This window comes from Falco punctatus, assembly GCF_963210335.1.
Source record: "Falco punctatus genome assembly, chromosome: Z".
Taxonomy (NCBI): Eukaryota; Metazoa; Chordata; class Aves; order Falconiformes; family Falconidae; genus Falco; species Falco punctatus.
The window spans coordinates 9466168-9483387 of NC_137586.1; the positions used below are offsets into that span (position 1 = coordinate 9466168).

The 17220-nt window shown below is 40.9% G+C and overlaps 1 protein-coding gene across 3 annotated transcripts in view; it reads right to left on the reverse strand.

Moving 5' to 3' along the window:
- KIAA1328 overlaps positions 1-17220 on the reverse strand; it is a gene marked incomplete at its 5' end in the record, with an annotated part of 180754 nt that overhangs the window by 41969 nt on the left and 121565 nt on the right. For all 3 annotated transcript variants that reach the window (XM_080371387.1, XM_080371388.1, XM_080371389.1), the window contains one exon: positions 14522-14617. In XM_080371387.1, the coding sequence (XP_080227513.1) occupies positions 14522-14617 (96 nt within the window). The remainder of the gene's footprint in view (positions 1-14521; positions 14618-17220) is intronic.

Genomic DNA, 17220 nt, shown 5'->3' on the forward strand with positions numbered 1-17220 from the left:
CTGCAGAGAAAATAAAAAATATTTAGGGGGAGAAAAGAAGGACTGTAGAGTTGGAACGAGTGGACCTAGGAAGCAACAATAGTGGTCTCCTGAAAAACCACAGATTTTTCAGTCCTCTCAAGCGTACCATGTTGCTGTTTGTAAACCCCGACTTCCACAACTATCAAGTGCCTCAGACTTTCCAAGATTTTTTTTTCCAACAATGTGTCAAGTGTGTGTGAATACCCTAATCTGGAAGGCAAAGATAAGAAACTAACAGACTAAAGAAGCTGAGCCCCTGGACAGCAAACTGGTAGGCAGAGGTGTAAGAGAACTGGAACCGACTCCCAAATACCTGACTGAGAAAAGGAGACACCTGAAGTTAGTGCATACACCGTCTGCGTGTGCTCAGAGCTAATCATGAGGAAAACCCTGACAAGAGGTCGAACTTACGGCCTCTTCTTAGCACAATTCCATCCACAACCTGGAGTCCTCTCCTGAGGGGACAAGTTCTGCCCCTTCTTTCCAGTGGAGCTAGGGAGAAACATGTCAAGATGTACAAGCCAGCACAGCAGCACGTGGAAAAGACAAAGGAGATGGGTGCACTCACTACTGCTTTGCGTAGGGTGTGCAACTCTACAGCATAGCTGCGTAGACCTGGAAGGGAGGTAAGAGTGTGGCGGGCAAGGAGGAGAACCACAGCACGAATTTCAGGGCAATCTCTTATCCCTGAATGCCACCACCCTTCCATTCCTTGGAACAAAAGCAACCTGCTCATGTCAGCAGATCAGCAACCTTAAAAACACGCTGTTAAAAATCTAAAGCCTATCATATTGAAACACAAAGTTCTTGAAAAAAAATCAGCATAATTTTAAGCTAACATTTGTAAAACTAAGCTTAACATTTTTCCCCTCCTTCAAAAAGCAAGAAAAATATCCTATTCTAATACAGACCTTGAAAGCCATATTCAAGCCTAGAGTGAGATTTCATGGCCCAATTATGAAATCTGGCATTGTGAGGCTTATGTTAGATGCATCAGCATGTTAATGACACCGCTGGGATCCAGCGCATGTTAATAAGAAACAGCTGCTTTCCTTTCCAGAGAGCATATTCATTTATAGTTTTGAGATCACAGAATCATCGAATGGGTCGGGTTGGGCTGGGAGGGACCCTCGGAGGTCGCCGGGCCCAACCCGCCAGCAAGGGGCAGGGCCGTCTCAAGTCGAGGAGGTTCTGAGAGCCCCGTCCAGGCTGACCTGGGAGGTTTCCAGGGACGGGGCGCGTCCCACCTCTGTGGGCAACGTGTTGCAGCGTTTTGCCTCCCTGCTGGTTGCAGCGCGCTGCCTTCCTCGTACGGAGCGTGAGCCACCCCTCGTTTGGTGTGAAGCCGGTCCCCGCTGTGGTGTGGCTGCAGGCCCTTTGACCAAGTCGTCGGCCGTCTTTCTTGTGAGCCCCCTGGAAGTGCTGAAAGGCCGCAGTAAGGTCTCCGCGGGGCCTTCCCTGCTGCAGGCTGAAGAAGCCCATCTCTCTGAGCCTTTCCTCGTAGGAGAGGCGTTGCAAGGCTCTGACGGTGTTTGTGGCCCTCCCCTGGACCCACCTGAACAGGTCCATGATCTTTGGGACCAAGTGCATTTCCTTGCTCACAAGTTTTTCTAGAAAAAAGGCAGGAGGGCACAGACAGGCAGGAGAACACCTCAGCAGCCAACAAGAGCCCTGGAACTGAAATACAAATATTACCAGATCTACTTGTAATGAAAGATTTTTTCATCACAGAAAATAGACAGTGATTTCCTACAATCTACATGTTATTGTGCACACAATATATTGCTGGGGAGCGATGCAAGAGCTTTCATCTCTTAGTCCTCTTCAGGTTCGGTGCCCTCAAATCCAGTAATGTCTGTGGCTGTATCAGGTTTCTCTGTTCAGTTTTTTGTTGGTTTGGGGTTTTTTTCGCATCTTTTTTTGTCCTGATGAACTGTCTCTCTTGGGCTCACTACATTTTCGTTTACTTTTATCTTGTAGGATTTATACTGGCCACTATGCTAAAAACTTTTCCATACCTCAAGCTGTACCAGGGTATAGTAATCCACAGCACAGCTTCTCCAGACCACTCTTTCAGAGACCACTTCCTTCCCCATTCCCACAGTGACTGGGGCTCAGTTACTTAATTCCACAAACAAGAATTGAAGCCACATATGCTCTTAATTAGCAATGACCTATTAGATCATACCAGCCACAGGTGAAACCCTGGCCTCATTGAATCAATCAGAATACTGCCTTTATCTTCAATGAAGTCAGGACTTCACTTAGTACACACAGTTAGAGGTCCATTTGTAGCAAGTACTAAGCTAAATTTCACCTAAAATTATATTCATGCCTTCCCTTTGAAGCCCTGTCCTCATTCTGCTTTAAGTTAGCTATATTTCAGCTCCCTACCAGCACCTTTCCCATATATCTTAGTTTTCCTAACAAACAGCAAAATGAGCTCTGATTACTTTTATTTCTTTTTTTCTTAATCCAAAGAAAATTCCAGCATAAAGGTTTTCAGATGGTCATAGAGAAATGGCTGGCAAAGCTTTAGCAGGACAAAATGCTGTGATTGTGTGTTTGGCCTTTCTTATAGGCCAGAGCAGAGCAGCTGTCATTCCAGCAAGCAGTGCTGTCAGCCTTCACAAAAGGAAGTCATGTAAATGTCAAGTCACAGGTATAAAAACAATCCTTCACAACAGCATCTGTATATCTGAAAAGCCTGCCTAGCTGTCAACCGTGAAAGTACCATAAGGAATGATGCAAAAGCCTGTTTAGTACAAAGTTTTTGAACTAGATCCAAACTGCTCCAGTAGATCAAGCCATGTCAGACTCTCCTTCAGAAGGAGAATCACATGCTCCTCAGCAAAGTGAATGCCTATCTTAGTGCCTTATCCAGCTTCACTATTGTTTGTCTGAAAGCCAGTCCCATTCACAAGGTGTCCGTTAAAATGCCATATGTAAGCTATCTCCTGAACAAACATCCCCCAAATTAGATTGCAATTTGGTTGTGATAAAGGCATAGAACAACAATGCATCATCCCTTCTCAACTTGGCTCACCTAGGACAAAAGACTTTACAGTAGATGGGCTGCACTGCAAAACAGGCTGTGGCTGAGCTGTTGCTGCAGAGATCAGTCTGTGTGTGCCGGTGAACACGTGCTTGGTGCAAAAGTCCTTAGGTTTTCCTTCACTATCAGTACATAAGCAGTCTCTCCTCCGTAGGAGTTTCCAGACAGACTGATAGGTGTTGGCAACAGGAGCCTTCAGTAAATGAAAAGCAATTGCAAAAGCCCTTTTTCTGACCATAGATCACATCTGGGAGCAATTGTTTGCTAAGCGTAAGTGACACAACAAGAGTTGGAAAGTAGGTACTCGGGGGGTTTCCAATGTGTCCTACTAACAAGATCTTTTGAAAAGATGCCTAATAAGAGCACCAGATATTTAAGATTACACTCTTGTGTGCAAGTATTATGAACAGTATGCATGCACAGAAAATCAGAGTTTTGGAGGATCCTGTAGTGCCTATATGAGAACAGAAGAGTTATAAAAGACATAACATCTAGAGCTGCTTCCGTTCATTGCCAAAGTTGCATGTGATAGGTACTGACTTTCAATACTCAGTATACAGGCATGATGAATTATCATCCTGGGTTTATAAGTGAGGAAATAAAGGAACATATAGTTACAAACTTCTCACACTGACAGCAATGAAAATTAATAACCACTAACCTGGGCAAATACATACACACCTAAGGATCCTGAGATGACCTTTCAAGTCACTGACAGCTCCCCTGATATCAGGGAACACGCTGCAGGGAAAGCCTTTCATAAATCCATCAAATTCCATATAAACAGAATTAGAGGTTTTCTCTTTCCTGGTCTTCTGAAGGCTGCTGTCTTGAAACTGATTTCTCTAGTGATTAGGAAGCATTACCACTGAAACCAACATGGAAGCACCCTTACAGGACCAATCTTTTTCCATGAAAGTTCTGTCCTCTTATTCTAAAAAAATTTTGTCTCTACCACATGATGGTTGAATCTAGATTACTGTTGGTTTTTACAGTTATACAGGTCGGTTAGTGTTGAAGTCTTACAATTCCTGGGAACAGTGAGTCTGGAGACACTAATCCTTTTCTTATTCCAAAAAGCAATCAAAGGCTCAGTGTGCTGGCACAGGCTCAGTTCAGGTACAAAGCATAGCTCTAACATGATGCCAGTGTGTTTCCTTGCATCACGCTGGCTCCTCAGCCAAATATAAACATGATGTGGTTCTTTATTCTTGTTTTATAGTGATCAAAACCAATGACATGTTAGAATATAGCCACAACTGCAACTATAAATGTACATGGCATCCTAAATGCTTTCATACTCTGATCTTTTAAAATGGTGTCATATACTATCCCATTTCTGTTGGGAACACCCCTCCTGATGCATCTTTACACTTCATCAGCCTTTTTTCCATTAAATCACATCTGTAGGACATGGTCACTATGATTAAGGATTATATTAATGATTTACTACTACACTAATACTCATCTATATTATATTGCTTAGTAAAATGAAAACACTGAGATTGTTTATTGATCTGCTTTTAAAAAAATCTTATAACCCAAAAAGAAGTAAATAGAGAAGTTAGACTTTGGACTTTACTCAGATTAGTGGATTACCATACCCAACAGGTGTAGATTTGACAAGGTAGCTACTATGGTTTAACCCTGGCCAGCAACCAAGCCCCAGGCAGCTGCTCAGTCACTTCCCACTCAGTGGGATGGAGGAGAGGATTGAAAGAGTAAAAGTGAAAAAACTTGTGGGTTGAGATAAAGATAGCTTAATAGGTAAAGCAAAAGCTGTGCACGCAAACAGAGCAACACAAGGAATTTATTCACCACTTCCCATTGCAGGCAGATGTCCAGCCATCTCCAGGACAGCCAGGCTCCATCACACGTAATGGTTACTTGAGAAAACAAATGACATAATGCCAGATGTCCCCCCCCTTCCTTCTTCTTCTCCCAGTTTATATACTCTGCATGACACCATATAGTATGGAATATCCCTTTGGCTGGTTCAGCTCAGCTGTCCTGGTTGTGTCCCCTCCCAGTCTCTTGTGCCCCTCCAGCCCTGTATAAACATTACCCAGCAACAACCACAAACATCCGTGTTTACCAACACTGTTCTCACATCAGAGCCAAAACACAGCACTGCACCAGCTACTAAGAAGAAAGTTAACTTCATCCCAGCTGAAACCAGGACAGTAGTACTAGGGAAAGATTTGAAATACCACTTTTGGCCACTACCGTTGCCTTGAATCTACTTTAAATTATATATTTCATAAAGCATGTTTGATGACTAGTGACTGAAAAATCAGGTCTTTATTGCAAGTGCAATACAGAGTTAAGGCACCTAACTGATGGCACATACCTCTCAAAACCATGGCCTGGGCCCCACAAAGAACACCATACTGATGACCCCTGGTGCACAGATTTTATATGGATGTCACAGTACCACTGCACATTGACTCAACCAGGGTGCTTACAGAACAGATCTAACATGTTTTTGTACTCTCATATTCAGAAAATAAAGAGACAATGGAAATGAAGCCATGCAGGAACCACTGCCTTCTAGGAGGTACGTATCAGCGAGACACGTACTGGCATGCTCTGATGTCCAGTACCAAGGGAAGGAATGGAAAGAAGAGATCCTGGCATAAGGCTGTGTGCAGTAAAGCTGTGTGCTCTGCCTGGGCTCTTGGCTGCTAGTTCCCTTCCCCTAGAAAACTGAACATGAAAAATATACCATGGATTTTTGTAGTCCAGCAAAAAAGTGATTCTTACCGTACTACAGCTGCCACTATTGATCTTAGGTCGTGGAAGTCTACCTTTGCACATGTCTGTTATAACCAGACTGGAAATGTCTGCCCAGATCCGTTGCCACCACTGCTACTCTGAGAATGTGATGTGGGTTTAGAGGCTTGCATTATTTGTGTTGCCGAACCGCCCCAGCCCTACTGAGTCTACCGCCAGTATATAAATTTAGCCCATCTCTGAGAGACATGATTTTCTCAAAAAGGATGCAAGATGTAGATAGAGATTAAAGGAGCACAAAATTAAAAAGGAAAAAAAAGATTGATCACACATGGATCAGACAGAAGGGCATGTAGTTACACAAAGAGGTAAAGCGTGGTGCTATTGGCCAAAGTCTGAAGATACTTGCATATTTTTAAGTTTCATCTTGTACGTGCTAGAAAACATAAGTAAACTCTTCTACACAGAACAGTTAATTTGTCACTGCAGTTGAGTTGTAAGACTTCTGTCCCTAGGTCACCAATGAAATCTTTTGAGTATGATTTAGATTCCAGGTGGACTTACCAGGCAGAGACCATCCTTGTGGTCAGTGGAAAGAGATGCATTAGTTTGAAACTCACCAAATTAGAATTGAGGGTGGGGAGGAAAAAAACCCATCAATTAAACTCTGAAAAAAAACTTTGAAAAAGCTCTGGGGAAAAAAAAAGTGCTCAAAGAGGTAGGATCTGAAACAAGAAAGACATAGAACAGACACAGGCAGAAGTCAGCATGACATGACTGAGTGGTTCCAAAAGCCACAAAAAATTAGGGAATGCGATAGAAGCACATGGCCGAAAGTTCGTGCAACACACAACAAAGCACTAAGTCTCATGTAACTGGAAGAGTAAAGAAAAGAAGGTGGCAGAGAAAATAAGCAGCTTTGTGAGTTTCTGCACAGCCCCACAGACTGATCCTGTAGACATCCCACTTTCAAAGGAGGGTTTCAGAGAAGCAACAGTGACAAGATCTGAGTAAGTAGCCAATATACACATTTGGAATTAAAGGAGAGGAATGAATAATGAGCAACACAAGATGACTTTATGGTAGTAAAGGTGCAAGATGAAAGACTAGAGCAAGAGGTGATGTTTTAACTGTTGCCACACCGAAAGCATGTTTTTTTGCTGCAAAGGAAAAGGAAGCTGCAGTAGCTGTCAGCAGCCCAGATGCACATGGAGGAGAGTGACCCCAAGGTTACAAGTCTGAGCGACAGGGAGGATGTGGCATTATCAAAATCAGAAGTGAAGGCAGATTCAGGAGAAAAAGTAAATTCTGGTTTGGCCAGATTAGGGTTGATATCGAGGCAAAACAAGCAGGATTATGTGTCAGGGAGGCAGTCATATACGCAAAAGTAGATGAAACAGAGCAAAGAGTTTAAGAATTATTGGCAGAGAGACGACAGCCGAATCTGTATAGCTGGATGTTGTCATCCAGGAACATGGGTACAGAAATCTCCAGGCAAATCAAGGAGCGACTAAATCCCTTCCCTGCCACCTCACAGAGATTCCTACTTAGTTCCCAAAGAAATAATCTAAAATAGTGCTGCAAAAACATGCATTAAAAAAACTGTCTCTCCATAAAATCTAAAGATCATACTGTTTCTAAAACTAGGGCAACCACAAAATGAAAGTTAACCTGAACAATAACTTTAGCTAAACTTCAGGTCACATGCATTTAATATAATGAGATGAAGAATATGAAAAGGCCATTCATAATGGAATTCATCGAGTTAGGAATGCCATGCTTAGCTGCCTTATAACATATAATTAATGATCCTATAAAAATCCAGCAGTACGAACTCTCCCGGCTGCCCGCAGAACTGTTCTTTATGCTGGATAGGGCAAGCAAGCATCTGCTTCCACAAATACTGCCCTTTGAGAAGCTGAAAAGCTTTTTTTGCCCCGCTCCATCAGGGACCACGCTGCCATTTCCATGACATACTGAGCTTTGAACCATTACCCAAAGTCAGACTATAGCATTTGGCGACCCAGTACACATCTGTCATGATAGATTGGTTATTGGTGAAATGTTAAAGAAAAAGTCATTAACCCTTTTCTATTGCTCCTAATACTCCACCTTCCTCCAGATTATTTATAATCCCCACTAAACCCACCCTCTTTTTATAGTCTTTTAAGACAACAGAGAAATACGTACTGTCTGGAGAGATGTCTTGCCTTATACCACTCCCAACCATTTGGTACAACAAAAGATGTTCTCTCTCTATCAAAAGGCCTGATCCCTCCTGAAGCCTTGATGCTCAGATTCAGGGTTAAAGGATTAAGGCCTGAAGCACTGAGTACCAGAGGAAAGGAAGCCAAATATCAAAAGAAACACAAAAATCAATCCTCTTCACCACAGGAGCAGTGTGAAGAACAAATCAGCTGGGCTGAATGTAAAATTTTCTCTGCATGGCTCTCAAAAATTAGCACTGTTACAGATGTAATGGGCAGTTCTGCAAAGCCTCAGCACCCATGCAAAGCCACAGAGTTCAGCTCAATGCATGAGTACAGTCTGGAAAGTTTTATGTCAGTGGCAAATACACAGAGTCCACTTCAGTGAAAGTGAGAGCTGGAGAGCAAGCGAGAGCACGCGTGCCGTTATCTTTATATGTTGCCTGTACATCTGCAAGTGGCAAGATCTAATATTTACTGGAGTTTGCCTTTTGCTTCTATTCTCTATTTGCTGAAGTGCAGCCAAGGTCACAAAAGGGGTGGGGGAGTGGGTTTTAGCTTAGTGCAGCTGTGATCGTGGCCAGAACAGCAGGGTACAGAGGATTTCTTGCTTAACTTTGTAATACCAATAGCTTTTGTTCTTAGTCCTGCCCCATCAGTTCTGATATAAGCTTTTAAATGGCATGAAAGTTGTGCGGGTGGGTTTAAAATCTCCTAATTTAAAACTACCTTCCAGAACATTTTGTTTTATAAGGTTTTTCATAACTTTTCCAACTCAGAAATTTCTGGGACATATGAATATCTAGATTAAACATCATTTTCTCTTCTTCATCCAAGATTACATACAAAAATAAAAAGTAACAAAATTATATGTCTGAAAAAGTAATCCACTCCAATTTGCAAAAATAGAATTCAGGTTTTCAAAATTCAGTCAGTAAACTAACAGTGTCTACATTTTCCCATAAAGGAGGCATCTGCAAATGACTTGCAAAAATGTCTCTCACTGTCTGCAAGTGTTGGCAAGGAACAAACTCCTTCAGAAGATATATGAATTTTAAATATTTCAACCCAAACAAAAAAAAGATCTCCAAGCATTTTCAGTTCTGGTATGTGATATTACAGAACTATACCCATGCAGAAGACTGGCAGGAAATGCAAGTTTTGTGGAAATACCAAAACGCTTGAATTTCAGCAAGCCTGTTTTCACTGATTGCCATCCTACACTTAGCAGTGTTTCTAACATCAGAGTTCCTGTCCTTTTTGAAGACCTCACCTACAGGTTGCCTCCTCCTGCCTGCAGAAACTACTTACTGTTATCTCCTACTTACATCTTACTTATACCTCAAGTCTACCAGTAGGCTTCCTGGTCAAGGTTACTTTGGACTGTAGTGAAATGATGTAATACTGCTGTGTGCAGCACACGTGATCATGGGAACAGAATCAGCATAATTCCAGTAACTGTTAGACAGGCAGCTTCAAAACCCTGTCGCAGTTGAAAGCAAACCTGAAAATGAGATTAATGAAGCAACCAGGTCAGCAGAAATGAACTCCTTGCTCCCCGGTCTGATAAGGATCACTGACTACCTCAAAAAAAAATTTGAAAAAAAAAAAAAAGAATGCATAGATACACGTAAAAAATTGCCACACACACCCATTCAGCAATATGCTTTTAGTAACCACATAAGAACAAAAGCCCTCACCCTGCGCAAGAAAACCTACCACCTTGGAGTCTGCACGTGGCACTAGTGGAGCAGAAATGTTTATCTAACTCCGACTATACTCTCCTGTTACGTCTCAACAGACTCCAGCAGCCACCTGTTGCAGGGATGCTGTGCCTGTATATAGCCAGACAATGCCATGAGAGAAAAACTCGTATCTACACCTAACTCAGCATTTGCACTATTCGCAGATCTGCAAGCACTTTTTTTTTACCAGACAAACCAGCGTTCACTCCACATATATTCTATCTAAAAATGATACAAACTTCAATGTAAAATTATCTAGAACAAGAAAGTAATTTGGTGTTAAAAGGAGCACTAACACGTGAGTAAGCAGCTTCCAGATACACAGATTTTATGGGCCATTTGCAAGCACAGTTGATTTCAGCCCAATTTAATGTGCCAGCCTGCCAAAACAGCAAAAAGATGGGGGAAAAAAAAAAAATCACAACAAAGTGTATGCAATACATTCCTAAAAGTTGGCCAAGTACTATATAGACACATCTCAGGAGACCAAACACAACTCAAAGATAAACTGAAGCCTGGGAGGCCTTGGGACAAGCAGCCAGTTGTGGCATTGGTAACAGCTTCTCCCCCAGAGGCTCCGGACAAGAGTAACAGGGGGTGATGCTGGCCAGCGTGAAGAACTGACAAGAAAACTCCAAATGGGAAACAAAATGGATGCTACCGTTCCCACCTATTTTTAAATACCAGTTCTCTTAAAAAACGGGAGTAACGGGGCTAGTGCAGGTCAGGTCAGAGGTTGCAGAGCATGTGATTTGCATTTTATTTTTAAATTAGTTGAGCGGGGCAGGGGCGATTGTGTGAACAAACCTGGATATGCCTGGGACAGCAGGGGGAGCTGCGAGCCTGTGTTCCTCTGCATGTCTGTTTAATTGCATTGACTGTTCGGACAAAAACACAGAACTATGCCTGCACATCACCATAGAAAGATGCCTGCGTGTCTAACAAGCCGCAAACAAAAATCGAGTTCATAACAAAGCATTAAACAAGGAGCAAGAGATAATTGTCACCTTCCCTCACAAGATAATAAAAATAGTTACACCATAAACATAAAAATCTTTTAAAAGACCCCTAACAGCATTCCCTCCTGGAACTATCACCATAGCAATAAGCATTGAAATACTGGGAAAGTACTTCTGAATTCTGTATTTGGTATTTTCAACTAACTAAAAATACAAACTGGAAAAAATACACATGGGTGACTTAGAAGGAAGCACACAAACATAAAAAGCCTTCAGCAAAATTAAAGGTGGCAAATTCCACCTGCAAATCTTTAACAGTCCAGGAAAGAAATCCTTTAACCTGGTAGCGTACATTGAATGAATGCCTGCAGATAACTGCAAACCCATGCAGTAGCATATCCAACAACTATTTATAACATTTTGCACAGGTCCACGTAGAGGTGCAGTGGCAGTACTGTGTGAAAGCTGAGGAAGAGATGCATGTTACAGAGAAGGCAGCAGAAAGCTGTACTGGCAGAGCAGCACAGGAAACCTGAGAACCAGAAAAGCAGAGTACCTTGTATGTTAAGATTTAGGCACACAGCAGAGCTCTGGGGAGGGCCGCCTGCAAAGTAGCAAACCGTATCTTCTCTAGTTGGTGCTATTAAATAAGTCTTATTTCCATGACACACAGATCCACACTTAAGATGAAATAAAGGAGAAAGGAGTGGATTGTTTTAAAATTCCTCTCTCAGATACAGACGTCAGGAGTACACACAAAAGCAGGTGCCGGCTGTATTGATCCTACTGAATACGCATGGAGTGGGTACTTGAGCATGTACCAAGCATCTGCGTCTGGGAGATGGAAAGTGCTTTGTAAAAGGCTGTTTTATGCTAAACAAATGCATCAGGTTATGTTTTTATTTTGAATATTTTAAAGCATCTTGCACACTGGGGTAGACTTGAATAGAAATTATACAGACAACCAGACAACTTGCCATTAATTGTGTAAGTTACTGTCTCCATAGCTGAAAATTGGCTGTGGGCTCACTCAGGAGCACTCCAAGCCACTGAAAACCATCCTCAATAAAACCTGCTCTGACTGCTGCACCTCAGAGAACTGGAGATCTTCCATCTGAAGACTCGTCAGGTTCCACTCGCCGGCCCAGATGCATGCAGCTAAGGGAACAGACTTATTTCTTTCCAGCATCTCCTCAATACAATACCCAACAGGGAAGTGACAAATTCAACATGGACCACCAAAAGAGGCTGAGATACACAACACTTTTTGACTTTGATAATGAAAAAAACATAATGGCACATTTGGAAGAGAAAACAAAACAAGCATCCATTAGAAAATTTGGTTGTGTTTGTAGTAGTTCCTGAGACAAAAGTTCTCCTTTTCACAGACAGACAACGATCAAAATCTGTGTCAGAAATCAAACTCTGTACTGTATTTGTTTGTGGAATCTTTTTTTCCCTTTTCAAGGAGGTAAAAATTAATCCCTACAGGAGATGACAAGATGCCTTTTAAAGTACATACCTCATTTCTGACTACAATTACCTTTCAATAGCCTGGCACAGCTGCATGTGCTTTTGCTTTTTGTTTTTCATTAAGGGCTCCTCTATTATTTGGACCCATCCTATAGCATTTATGCCTGGCAGTGATGTGATGCACATTCCCTTGCCTACAATTCTTCCCACAGATAGTAGAGAATAAATTGCAATTAGATTTTCGTAATTGCAGATAATTAACTCAAAATGAGCTGTTAATTATAAAAAAACCTATGTTTTTCAGTTCCTGATTATATTATTTATTTTACTTCTAAACTCCAATATCTCACTTCAGCAAGTTTAGTATTTGAAAGGACTTTCACCATTTCCTTTAAAACACCAGGATATTTTTAAGCTAAGTTTTGCTTATTTGAAGACTGATACCAAGTTGCATGGTGTGAGGTTTGCTGAAGAAGCTTTTACGCACAAACTGGAAGAGAGGGCTGGTTTTGCATTAGGGTTCTGACAGCATTTGCTGTAACAAGAATCATTTGGCAGGTCAATTAAAAAACAAATTAAAAGAAGAGAGAGAGAAAGACTTGTTAAAAAGTATATATTCCTGTATTCCTACCAGCTCTTCCGCCTTTTGAAGCTCTAGCCACATACTTGCATGCTCTCGATACTGAAGAAAACATCACTTACATATTCAAATGCATAAAAGAGACAAATGGACTTGTCTTCTGTAGCCTCTTTCAGCCTTACATTAGAGTAAATTATTTAGGGACCATTCATCTGGTAACCTTTGCAAAACTGAAGATGGCATATAGGAAGACAAACTTCCAAGTGTTTTGCTGCCAAACTTTGTAACCAGCTGGCATGGCAACTTGAGACTGCATGAACACTTTGAAAAATTACAGTAAATTAAACCAGGGGAAGAGGGGGGTGAGGGGGGAACCTTTTGAAATCTGGAACTCTCATCTTGTTAACGGCACAGGTTTTCCTCATTTTCCCTACTAGGCTATGTAGATTTATGCAGGTTTTTGGTAAACTGTTGCCAAGAAGCCCTACAGAAGTTCTAGGGTACATTTTTCCTCCAAGGGGCTTAATGCTACTGCAGCTTAAACATACCATGACTCTTGAATCTCTTTTGTTACAGTAATCACACTTTGATCACTTCAGTCTGTGTGAAAACTAAACAAAAAAGCACCAGAACAACAAGGATATCCCAGTAACTCACACCAGCCAAACACCTGGTTAAGCAGTGAAGTATTCCAGGGAAACTAACACTGCCTGTTGTTCTGGAGAAAGAAGTCTCATCCCTTTTCAGTGAAGGGAGATCTCAAAAAAATAAAATAAAATCAGTATCACAATGTTAAAAAAAAAAAAAAAAAGAAGAAAAAATAAAGTATTGAACCCTTAGTTTATAAATAAATAAACAGTTCTTTCAGTAATCTCACAGTGGAGAGTTATTTTAAGGTCTTCCTTCTCTTGTCACTAGAGGTGCCATTCAAGAGACTGCTGCTTATCTTGTCCACCAAACAGGGAATTCTTTGGTCAAAAGAACATCTGTAGTTAAAGCATAGCACAAGAAGCTGTTACTTTTTGAGAAAGGAGAAAACCCCTGTCAAATCCAGTTTTTATTTGTGCCTTTCTAATAAGCCTGAAACCTCTTCCAGTGTTAACAGGAGAAGTGATAGGGTAGGACACAAAGAAAACACAATAATGTATTGATTCAAGTTTTAAATAGCACACAAAATTAAGATAGAGATCTAAATACTGGCATAACTCTACTTCCAGTTATTTCACTGGTAGTTTGCTCTAATTGCACTGAAGCAGAGGTGGAATTGTTTAATTTTTTTAAACAATCGGTATTGTTTGAGAAACAAGTAACTGTCACCAATTGTAAAAAACCATTTCTATGTTGGAGTTAAAAGATAGTGTATTTTTTACCGCACATCCACATCAAGACTAAAGAGGTGTTCTGATGTTAATTAAAAAATAATAAGCAGTACTTAGAACAAAGAACAAAAGCTAAAATTTTATGAAAACTCCATTTTGCACTGGGCTAGCACAGCGCCCCTATGAGATGAGACACAAAACCCGATACCTCGACAGGAAGTCGACCCCTAAACCTTGAGTAATAACAGGTCAGCATAACTACTCAGTTCACTCATAAAACAACACAGCCAATGACTTCTACCTTTCCTGCAGAAAAAAAGCTCTTAATCTGAAACAAACACATGAACAAATATACTTGGCAGCCAATAACACACTGTCATGAAGACATACTGACACTGTGAAGTACTTAGAAGTGAAGAGAGAAATTACCTTAGCTCCATGCTGTTGCCGTTCATCATCAAAGCAAGTTTTTCAAGTGCTTCATCAATGGGTACATCTTCTGAACCAGGAACATGGCCTCTAAACCTGAAAGGGCAGAATTAGCTGGGTTTGGAGCTGGTCAAATCATCACACCAGGAACTCACCTGATGTGTTATGTGTCTACAAATCTACAAATACACATTAAACACAGAAGCTTTCGCAATTGTTTTCACACTCTCAGGTAAACTTTTTCATTGGAAGGCTGACTTATGTCCAGTGCCTTTGCTTCTAAGGGTTACCGTTGGAAAGAGATTAGAAAAATTTCATTTACTTATTTCCAAGGACCAGCTCCCTTAAGAAAACGGTCACAGCATTCAATAACAACCATTTCTGTTGGGCTCAGATCACAACTCCAGCAGCACTGGAGCTCAAAGGCATTGCATTTAAACTACATACAACATCGAATTAATCAGAGATTGTCGTGTCTCCCAAAAATACGGGCCCAGAGATGATGCTCCATTTTTAACAGATTACTTCACCTCTTTTTTTTTTTTTTCTTTCCAGTGTAGATAGAAAAGTCAACAATAGAGGTGCTCGTGCCTTTGTATCTGAATAAAATTCCTGTTTCCAGGATTTACCCATATTTGCCCACTCTGCTGTGGCTGGCATCAGGAGTCACTGAACTTGCTCCCTTCCTTGCACACACACCATTTTTGACAGCCAAGCAACTATTTCATATATAGAAAAACTGCAGACTGAAAGTAGTATTCTCTCTTGAGGCTAAATAGGGAAATGTGGGAAATTAAAATGCAGTTATGATGCAGCGTGGCCGAAAAAAAAGGGATCAGTTCGTACTTCCACTAAAAGAGCAGAAGAGTTAACAGCCAGTAATTACAAATGGACAGACCTTTTACTTGTCATTCAATGACAATACTTCCAGCAGCTCAGAATGGACCTTAGACAGCAATCCACCCATGCAGAAGGACAGACAAAAATAAACACTATCTGGAAATGGATTTTTGTTGTATTGTTTTTTTAAACTGTCATGATGTTAAGAGATGAACTAGGTTAGAGCCTCCTGACAATGAAGCAAAGGGTATTTGAGCTTAGCTAAACAAATTTTTATTGTTTGTAGTATATAAAATTACACTGTTATCAAGTGCAAAAATGAATTACTTCCCTAGAACTGAAACAGAACTGTGATGCCTAAGAGATTTACCTGTAAATATCAAGCACTTAATTCTAAAAGACTGATTTATTTTTTTTTTAAGAGCAAGCACATTATATTCTAGTTGCTTTTCTTAGAGAGGTTATGGCAAATGTGCTTTCACCCACACCTCTGTAAAAATACCGAGTCCTCAGGTTGACCATATGTGATTTTCTTTCACAGAATTCTTTTAGGTAACTAAAGCTCTGTAATCCATGGAAGTTTTTTTCAGAAAAAAATATGGCTACATTAGGTATAATAGTATTAAGAAGAACGTCATTACAGATATATTTAAGGTCTATGCTTTTCTGGGCTTATGATGTCTCAAATGCTGAAAAATATTCATTAGAATAAAAAATACGAAAAAACACAGGCTGTACGCCCTTCATATGCTACTTGTTTTTCATTAGAGGGATGAATGCATAGAATTAAGGTATTTGATGATTAAGAATCCATCTGCTCCTACTTAATTCTCACCTGAAGTCATAATCCTTTGTTTGCGACCTCAGTCATTTTCAACACACACAACTGTGATTGCCTTTAAGACAGGTATTTTTAAAGCCATACAAACCCATCAGTTTCAATGCAAGATACAATCCAAAACAACAAACAAAAGACCACAGTAGTCTCTTTTAAAGAATTTGAAAAGTAACCGGGGGCTGTGACTAAGTTAAAGTGATACATTCCTCCATGGTGGTTATAATACATGGATGTAGGAAATGGGTCACGTGATGCGGACTCCTATGGGATGGTGTCAGCAGTTGCCATATAAAACAGCATCAAAACAAGCATTTTTGTGAACCCCTCCTAACTGCTGCTTCTAAAAGACTGCTGGATTGTTCCCTATCGCTGTCCCTTCCTAATGCCGAAGTGCCAACTCAACTGAGTTACTTACTCACTACTTTAGTTTGCTTTGACCTGCTCCCATTCACTGTTCCTCTCCACCCTAGTAACACAAGATCAACCAGCCAGTTTCTCACATTTTTCCAGAGTCCCCATTTACATCATCAGGAAGGTGTTACCCCACTTCCTGCAACAAGCTCATGGGTCTTTCAAGCAACATCCCGTATTTCTGTGGTTATTGCCTTTCCCTTCTTCTAGTTTTAACCATGTAGCATGCCTCAGTCTTGGCATTCTCCCTTCCACAAACATCACTGGAAAGAAAATGTCCTTGCTAAGCAGAGCTCCCTTTCTTTTCCACATGGGGGGTGGGGGTGGGGTTGGGGGGGCAGGGAATCCTTGTATATATATATCAGTATATATCTATATATATATAATTACCTTCATCTTTTCTGTACAACACACTTCTTCCAGTCCTTACCTAAGAAGGTGTGATACTTCAAAGCTGACCTTTCCAGGAAAGAAGGAGGAATGCCACATCTACGTCTCCCACACTCACACTGCTCTCTTGCCAGATGCCTGCATACCTTCAAGCATTTGCACTAAGACCAATCTCTCGTTTTCTTCTGCTGCTCCTCTTTTCCTACCTAGTCTTTTAGCT